This window comes from Elaeis guineensis, chromosome 7, assembly GCF_000442705.2.
Source record: "Elaeis guineensis isolate ETL-2024a chromosome 7, EG11, whole genome shotgun sequence".
NCBI lineage: Eukaryota > Viridiplantae > Streptophyta > Magnoliopsida > Arecales > Arecaceae > Elaeis > Elaeis guineensis.
In genome coordinates this window covers 81,330,257-81,338,992 of record NC_025999.2, presented here as the reverse complement: position 1 = coordinate 81,338,992, position 8,736 = coordinate 81,330,257, and the positions used below count along the sequence as shown (strand labels likewise).

The following is an 8,736-nucleotide window of genomic DNA, read 5'->3' as shown; positions in this document are numbered from 1 at the left end:
TTCGGATGAGAATGAAGGACAAAAAAAGATCAAAAAAAGAAGGATGAGGAACGTCGGTATAAGATGATACAACAAGACAAACTGATGATCAGTCGGATAGAATTTGGAGCCAGCTGAGCATGACAGAGGCCGTAGTAGTCAAGAAGATTCTAGATGAACTCTGAATCGAAAATCGAAGATCGATCCAAAGGTCTTCGACATAAATTGCGACTTGATCCGGAGGAGGAAAATTCACCCGGCCATCCGAACTAGGACTAGAAAGCTGATACTGCTCTGGGATACGGTACTATTTCTAAAACCGTTCAACGTTGATCCGGATAAGAAAGAAGCTTCCATTTTAAACATGAAGGAGAGTCATCAACCAGATTCCCCAACTGACTATCCGAGAAGAAGAAGTTTTTCTACTAGCCATGAAAAATGGAGAACTAAAAGAGAAGAAAATCCTAAAACAAAAACCCAAGGGGAAGAAAACCGAGGAAGATAAGGGAACTCAACCTAAATCAGGGATGGAGCGAGAAATAAGACCCTGGAGCTCCTAGTACTGGGACAGCCTTCCAGCAGAACTTTCTGTTGCAGAGGATGCGACAAATGCAAAGTAAAATCTGGATGAAAGCGACTTCATATATATAGGACCCCTCAACGGTCCAGATGAAATCGATCAAATCTAGATTTTCTCAGATGACGACACGTGGTGACATCAAGATCGACCATTGGTAGACGGTTCGACGCACCTGCTCCCAGATCATGCCACATCATCTTATCTGCATGAACAGCTCAAACCCAATGATGTTTGGACATGTGGTCAAGATCTACTATCAGAATCAAATCATCCGATTCTTGGACGTCGAATTATCTTACCGAAACAAAGCCCAATAATGATTTCACAGCTATCGAAACAAAAAATAGTAGAGATCTCTCGTACTCCAAGAAGGTCATTAATACCAACAGTCGAGTGGGGTTTGAGATAGTACGTGACAACTCCTTCATTTAATATGATAGACCACGTGATAATATACACGTCAGACCATCTTAGACTTGAAAGTGGGGGTAACTGTTGGGACATTCGATCGACCCCCGACTCTGACTCTACATCGACCTTATAAACCCAATACTCTGACTAACAATCAGTTGACCGACCGACAGTCAGCTATTATCAACCAATAACGGACAATCACGACAACTCAGTTAAAATCCGACTGATGACCATTGGCATATCAAAGTCACCGTCCGATGCTCATTCGGATCTCCACGACTACCGACCTACTACTATTACCGACATATAGTGGCTAATCTTCCCATGATCACATAAGGCCGGAATCTGCGGAACCCACATAATTAACCGTTATAAACGTTATCGACTACATGTCACGGTCATTAGTGGACATAAAGATCCATTAACTTCATGATTATGGTCCAATAATTTAGCGCTATAAAAAGTGAGACCACATGCTCGACGGTTACATCAGAATTATCTATAAAAGGAGGTAAATGAACAGTATTGGTAAGATAATTTTGGATCGAGACTCTGTCATTTCAAAATTTTCATCTGCTGTTCACATTCTCCACTGACTTAAGCATCGGAGGGTCTTCGTCGGATACAATTTAGTCAGTGAAGACTTTTTTGCAGATCTTTTTTTTTACGAGGATGCAACAGGGATTGGCCGCAACAACTACAGTGCTTTAGTTTTATTTGAAACCTCTAGTAAGGTTTCTCTTCAATATTTCATTCGCTCATTTTCATAGTAAAATTTGATCGCGAACATCATATCACATTGACCACCAAGAAACTGGGGATAAGAGTGAAAGGCATAGATAACGTGCACATGCATGGAACTTATCGGTATTCATAAATAGCTTGAAACTGAACTGATTAACTGAGCTTTCTTTCTTGCTGGCATTGAACTTGTTAGCATTATATCATCCCTAAAATGTATCAGTCACCATCTGTGTCCTTCTGACTCTGATGCATGATAACTGCATGTACTTGAACATCATTCATATTTCAAGCTAAAAGTGACAAAAGTTATCCTGTTTTGTCAGTTAGGACAATGACAAGAACTCTGGAAGGTCAAGAGCTTTGGGTTTGTCCTTTGTCCATCCTTCTACCGAACATGAAGCAAGATGTGTCAAAGCCAAAGATCCATGGATGGAAAGGTAAAAATATATGTTGCCTGTAGTTTAGTGGGTTTTGTTAAAGAAACCCATTGTATACACAAACAAATCAATTGTTGGGGTGGTAAAGTTCTCAAGCAATTCTGTTTTGCAGGCATTATTAAGCCTCTGTTCTTGAAAGGTCTGTAGAGGCCCGGTTATAGTTCTCGACTTTCCCTGGCAGATGAGTCCACCAATTAAAAGTTTTGACTCTTTAATCAGCAAAATAAATTTGCTGCTTCTGTATTCACCACTTACACAGCTGCCAAGGAGAAAGATGAAGTCAAGCAACTATTTGGATGACAAATGTCACTACAATGGTTTTAAAATTCTTATCCATAACAGTCAAAGACATTTGTTAGTGATTTTTAAACATTAAAGAGAAATATGTTTCTATTTCTAAATTTTAATTTTCAATTTATACCTTGATAATCCTTTATCAGATTTTTTTTGTTAGTAGAATCTTTTATCAGATTCTATGGGTTCAACTCAACCGAGAGTTTGTTGTGTCTTGTAGACTTTCTACATGGTACTGGCATACAAATGCTGGAGTAGCCAAACTTATTTTCTCTGCATCTTTTCTGTTTCCTTTTACTGATATTCTTTTATGGAATGCTGCAATGTCTGTATGGTGCAATTCATGTCACATGCTTAGCTCATTGGAATACCATTTTTCTACTTTAAACTGATTTATTCCAAATATATTACACATCTGCTACCTTGGAGCAATACATCTGTCCCACATGAAGCACTTGCAGCCCTTTATTATGGTTCTCTTCTGAGAGTCGATCTTATCTGGTCTGATGCTTTCTTGGCAAACTTCAGAATATTTTCTGAAGACCAGCTTCACCTCGGACCTAGCTTTTTCCTCAAATAACTTTGTCACTGATCCATTATATATTGAATCCATGATTTCCTGCATCATCTTATTGGATTGCTCAGGTAGTTCATTAAAGCTTTAGTTGCCAACGGTTCATCATCATTACAAACACCTCTACATCCTTTCACTAACTCCCACAATTTTCTATATAATACTACAACTGCCCTCCCATATAGACCATACCCATATCCCAAAGATTTATTCTTTTGCTAATGGCAAGCCCTTGTAACGGTAGTAATGGGCACACACTAGGAAATATAGCAGATTCACCACCCCCATGATAGTTATGACATAGTAGTAGTAATCCACTCTACCGATATTAATGTTGTTGTCCAACCAGCTTGCCCGGCCACTGCCGCCAGTGGTTTTCTTGACGACGCTCACTAAAAAGCTGCTCAAATAGTTAGCCCCAGCCAGGCTACAGAAGAAGAGAGATCCTGCTAAGGTTTGCATGTGTTCAGGGAATTGCCTGTTGTAAAACTCCACTTGTCCTACTGCATTGAAGCCCTCTGCAATGCCTGTTAGAATGAGCTGTGGTGCAAGCCACAAGACTGACATTGGCGTAGCCCTGCCATGAGACAAAGCTGAGTCTCTTCTTTTATGCTCCACCAAGGCTGCAACTACCATGGATAAGGTAGAGAAGACCAGTCCAACTCCTTGTCTTTGGAGAAGGGTGATCCCGGTCTCAATTCTTGTGATTCTTCTGGCCATGGGAACAAAAACCTTGTCATAGATAGGGAGGAACAAGGCTAGAGCGAGCAAGCTGATGGTGCCAACAGATCCTGGAGGAATTTGGAAATGTGAACCGAGGTGGCGGTCCATCTGCATGGCTTGTAACACTAAAAAAGTCCACTGCTGAGCCATTGCCACAAAGCATATGATGCCAGAAAACCATATCGGCACAATACGCATTAAGCATTTTACTTCCTCAATCTGTTGGACACTGCAAAGCCTCCATGAATTTATTGTACCATCTGGTTTTATCTCACCATCGCATTTAATTGCAGCTTTGTTGAGGAACCTGATGATGGATAACATTACTGAACAACATCATTTCCTTCCTCATTGGATTTATAATATAAATGCATCATTGATTTTGTTGATCAATACTGAGGTATGTTTCTTTAATTATGCCTTCATATGTGATAAGTTTGATATTTATCATGCTTTTGTTGAATTTTATTCATGCATGTTAAGCTCATATTTTCCATAGATCGATGTTTATTATTCAAATTTGTTTACATGAGTTTGATTGGGTTGTGATTGCGTGTTTTAGGCCTTTTTTTTTTTTGGTATTTTCGATGGTGTTGATTAAAATTTAATCGTGGGTGTTGTTATTTATGTTTGTTAACAGCTGTAGTTGTTTTTAATGTTTATAGAATCTGGAGTAAGATGACAGAATTCTCTATGTAAATGAAAGATCTTGGAAACTCCCGCAATTTAGTAAGTCTACTAGGTTGGGCTCCTAATCATTGGTCCACCCTATTAGTTTTCCCATATTTATATATGAATCGCATGATGTTAGAAAACATATTGTACTGGTAATGTCTTTACGATATTATAAAATATGGTGTCCACCTCTTGGTGTGGACTATAATATGACTCCCGTCTAATAGGGAAAAAAAAGGGCAAGGATTATATTATGGCTAGATCAACGATTTACTTAGGTATTGCATTACATGTCATGCATCAGAGTATGTCCCCCTTCTTTTAGTGGATGTAATTTTAGCGCCTATGTTCTTGAAATAATGATGGTTGCACAGATAAGTATATACAGGCAGTCTCAAAGTTTATACTATAAAATTTGGTTATTTTTAAGAAGAGAATGCAGGAACTAATGCATAAATTGAAGGGGTCATCCATAGTTTCCTGATTTGAAGGCAGAAAAAATTGAAAAGTAAAAGACCTGTTTTTTCTACTAATCGGATTGATAGGTTCTTGCCTATTAGACATGAAACCTATTGGGTGTTGGCTGTAGAAAAACACCACATGTTGGCATAATCATACAAAATATATGTTTCCATTCCAATGATTTGTAACAGTGTATGCTATTTATGTAATACTAGAATAGGAGATGCAAATAAGATATTTTCTTTTTCAAATTTAATTACTGTGCCTCGGAGATCTCCATTGACAGCATGATGGAGAGTCTAAGACTCCATTTGCGATCAGCAAAGGATGAGTGTGGAGGAAGATGGAGTTACCTTAATTGTAAACTTAGCGAGAGCTTCAAGATGTTGTCACTTCTACTATAAAAGCTATACAGCATTGATTTTAGACTAAAGCTTATGTAATGTTCGGTAGAATGAGTGAAGGGAGATAGAGTTATATACCTGAATTGTAAACTTAGCGGAAGCTTCAAGATTCGGGCACTCCGAGTAGGAGGGTTATGTAGCACTGATTCTTGTTGCTGAGCATCATCAGGACATGGAAGCTCGAGTTTTCGCTTCTTAAATGAGGCAACAAAAACTTGAGCAATTCCAGAGAAGATACTCCCTTCAGGGGGCACATAGACATATAGTCTAGTACCCAGGAAGAACAAAGTTACTGAGAGGAGCATGAGGGCTGTTGGTATGGCAAACCCAATGGACCAGCTGATGCTATTTTGGATATAGACAACAACAGTTAGAGAGATCAAAAAGGCAGCAGTAGTGGTGCCATAATACCAATTGAAGTAACTATTGAGGCCTCTTAAACCTTCCTCTGAGGTGTAGTCGAATTGATCGACGCCAAAGGGCAAGCTACATGGCCGTATACCCCCGGCGCCAAGAACTAAGAAGCTCAAGGAGATGAACAAGATACTCAGTTTTGCTTTAGATGGCTTCATGCATTGTTCTACTTGGTGGGCCAATTGGCTACAACTTTGTGTTTGCAGTTGTGGAATTGAAGCAGAGAGGGTCAAGGCCAGCATTCCCTGAACGTAATTTACCATAAGGAAATAAGAATTTCTATTCATAGATTTTGCTACATGCTGCACTTTTATAGTACAAGGCATCAAAAGTAATGATCAAGAATCCCATGTATGTGTAAACATGAATTAGCAAATAGCATGCAAACCATACTTGGGAGAACCACATCTAGGATTTGTACTATAGACATACATCAAAAGAGAGGGGTGCCAACTAGCTAATGATACAAGTCTACTTGGATGTTAGTTGTCATATTGGTGTGTCAAATGGGATAATTGGATGAGGATGCCAACTGGTTGACTCAGTGAGGATAAGTGTTGGATACCAGTTACCTGGTTTCGGTCCCACCCTCACCCTCTCTGGCTTCCTCCTATCCTACTTTGAGGAAGAAAAAACCTTGGATGCATTACTTGGCTTCACATAGAATACTGCTTAGGGAAAATAGGATTTTACTGTGAGGCTTCATGTATACGCACATAGGTAAATGAATGTACATGTGAATGTGTATCTGTAAATATTAATTAAACTGCAAAGATTAGCTTAAAGTTCTAATTACTGAGATTAGCTGAAAACATGTAATTAAAGAAATATAATTAAAAAAAAAAAAAAAAGATTAGCTGAAAACATATGTGAATATAGCTATATTTGTACAAGATTAACCAAATCAAATTGAACCTACTACTGGTGACAAGATTTGGCAGATTCTTACCAAGAGAGATGCAAAAGAGCCATAAGCTAGGGTTCGAAATCTTCCCCAGTAGGCATCAGAAATGAAGGCACCTATCAGTGGTGCAAAGTTGGTTGTCCCATAGAAGATGTTTGTCAAGTTTGCTGCCTCCACCTGCTCCATGTTGAAATGGTTTACCAGATATACTGTTAGATTTGCCGTTAGCCCAATTGATGCCACCTTCTCAAATGCCTCGTTCCCTGCAGAGGAAAAAAGCGTTCATATGCAGGAGCCTTACACACAATATTGACCTAACACCCAATTAAAAAAATCTCAAAGATCTGCTTACACAATTTTTTTTCCATTTCTTTTGCATTTTTTCTTTTCCTTTCCTATCTTTTTTTTTTAAAAAAAAAGGTTGGGCTGCTATGGGATTTCCAGCCAAAATAAACATGAAGTAAGAATTTTTTTTTTAAAAAAAAAAAATCACAAACTTACTACACCTAACCCAATATATGAAGATTGTGTGACGTTACACAGGTTTTTCAGCGGAATCTAGATGCACCAAGCTTTTCGATCTTGGCCTTTAAGATCAAAACTAGTTTCACATTAAGAGAAATTGTTTGTGTACTGCGGCAGTGCATATCATACACACCGCCTATGATGATTGGTTACATGCGGAGCAAGGGTGCGACGCATAATTTTTTTTTTTTTTTTTCTTTCAATCTCATGCAGGAATCAATCACCGTGGGTGGTGCATGTAATTCTGGACCACCTGCGGTGCACAAAGAATTTTGCTTCACATTAAACCTGTGTATATCTGGTTCAAGAACGTTTGACGGTTTAACGGTTGATGGGTTCTACTCATTGCACAAGGAAGCTAATTTTGAGCTTGAACTGCATGAGCTTGCATCAAACTCCATTCTACCTTGATCTAAACTTGCTTAGTCTGATAGTATCAAGCTGTTAGAAATAAGATCACTAGCTCAAATAGGAAATTAACAACTTAGGTATAATCATGAGTGAGAGAGAGAGAGAGACCTATGACGTAGGGCATGCATTGCCATCCTCTGGGCTTCCTGGCTCCTTCCACCTCCCGGCTGGCTCCTTCCACATCCATGGGTTCAGACGACGGCGATGTGAATGGGGCGCATTTCATGTACGTGAACAGTCGTAGCCAACACTTCCTCGTCATCATCTCTCTCTCTCTCTGAACCCTCCAAATCCTTCTGGCCTGCTGTCACCTTGGCAGTCCTTTTGGAATGAGCACCCTCAGGCCCCAAATAAGAAGAGTGATGTTTCCACTGGTCAGTGGAAGCCAAAAGGCCAATGATGGTGGGGGGACCGCTGTAGCCATGCGCTTGATTTTGATCCGCGGCCTTCTCAGTCCAATGTGGAGGCGTTTCGTTTTCCTGCTAGTTGACTCCGGGGATTCTTTGTGCCCTCCATTATTATTTATATTAGATAAAAATATATAAATAATCTTTCAACTTTTCCAATTTAAGCTTCCATATTTTCAACTAAAAATATTATAAATAATATCCTTTGACTCGTAATATAGAGCCTATAAAGCTCTTCCGTCAACTTTACCGGTGCGTGACTTGATTTTAATTTCTAAAATCATCTAAAACTAATATTTAAAATATCGCTGGATTGAAAGACTGAGGGTAAAATAGTGCTCAGCCCGCTCTTTAACCTCATTTTTAACCCACGTTACCCTTTCATGCCTGGCAAACCTCTCGATCACCGCCTCCCTGTGAAATTCCGACGAAGTCCAAAGAAAATTTGACGACCGAAGGAGGAGGTTATAAAGGTAAGATTTTTCATTGTTTGTTGTGCTTCTTTAGATCCTCCTTTTTCAAGTGAACTTGGGATAGCAATGAGTAGGGTTTGGATCGGATATTGTACTATCCATCCCAAATCCGAACTTAATACCCTATATCCAAACCCTATCCGATAGCCGATCGGATAAGAAAAGAGATACCTATCCCCATACCCAATGGGTTTGGGGATACCTATGGATAACCCATTTCCCATACCCAACCCATACCCGCCTCATGCCTATCCCATACCCAAAAAAAATAAACAATCAAAATAATTTTATGCATATTATCAATCAAAACAAAATT

At 39.2% G+C, this 8,736-nt stretch overlaps 1 protein-coding gene across 1 annotated transcript; it reads right to left on the bottom strand.

Moving 5' to 3' along the window:
* Positions 1-2,807: 2,807 nt before the first annotated feature.
* On the bottom strand, positions 2,808-7,876 carry LOC105048846 (protein NRT1/ PTR FAMILY 2.13-like). Its single transcript, XM_010928321.4, has 4 exons — positions 7,649-7,876; positions 6,650-6,867; positions 5,365-5,945; positions 2,808-4,052 (listed from the first exon to the last, which is right to left on the bottom strand). Exons 1-4 carry the CDS (start codon positions 7,803-7,805, stop codon positions 3,230-3,232), a joined length of 1,779 nt encoding a protein of 592 aa, XP_010926623.1. The 5' UTR covers positions 7,806-7,876; the 3' UTR covers positions 2,808-3,229.
* Between the last annotated feature and the right edge of the window lie 860 nt (positions 7,877-8,736).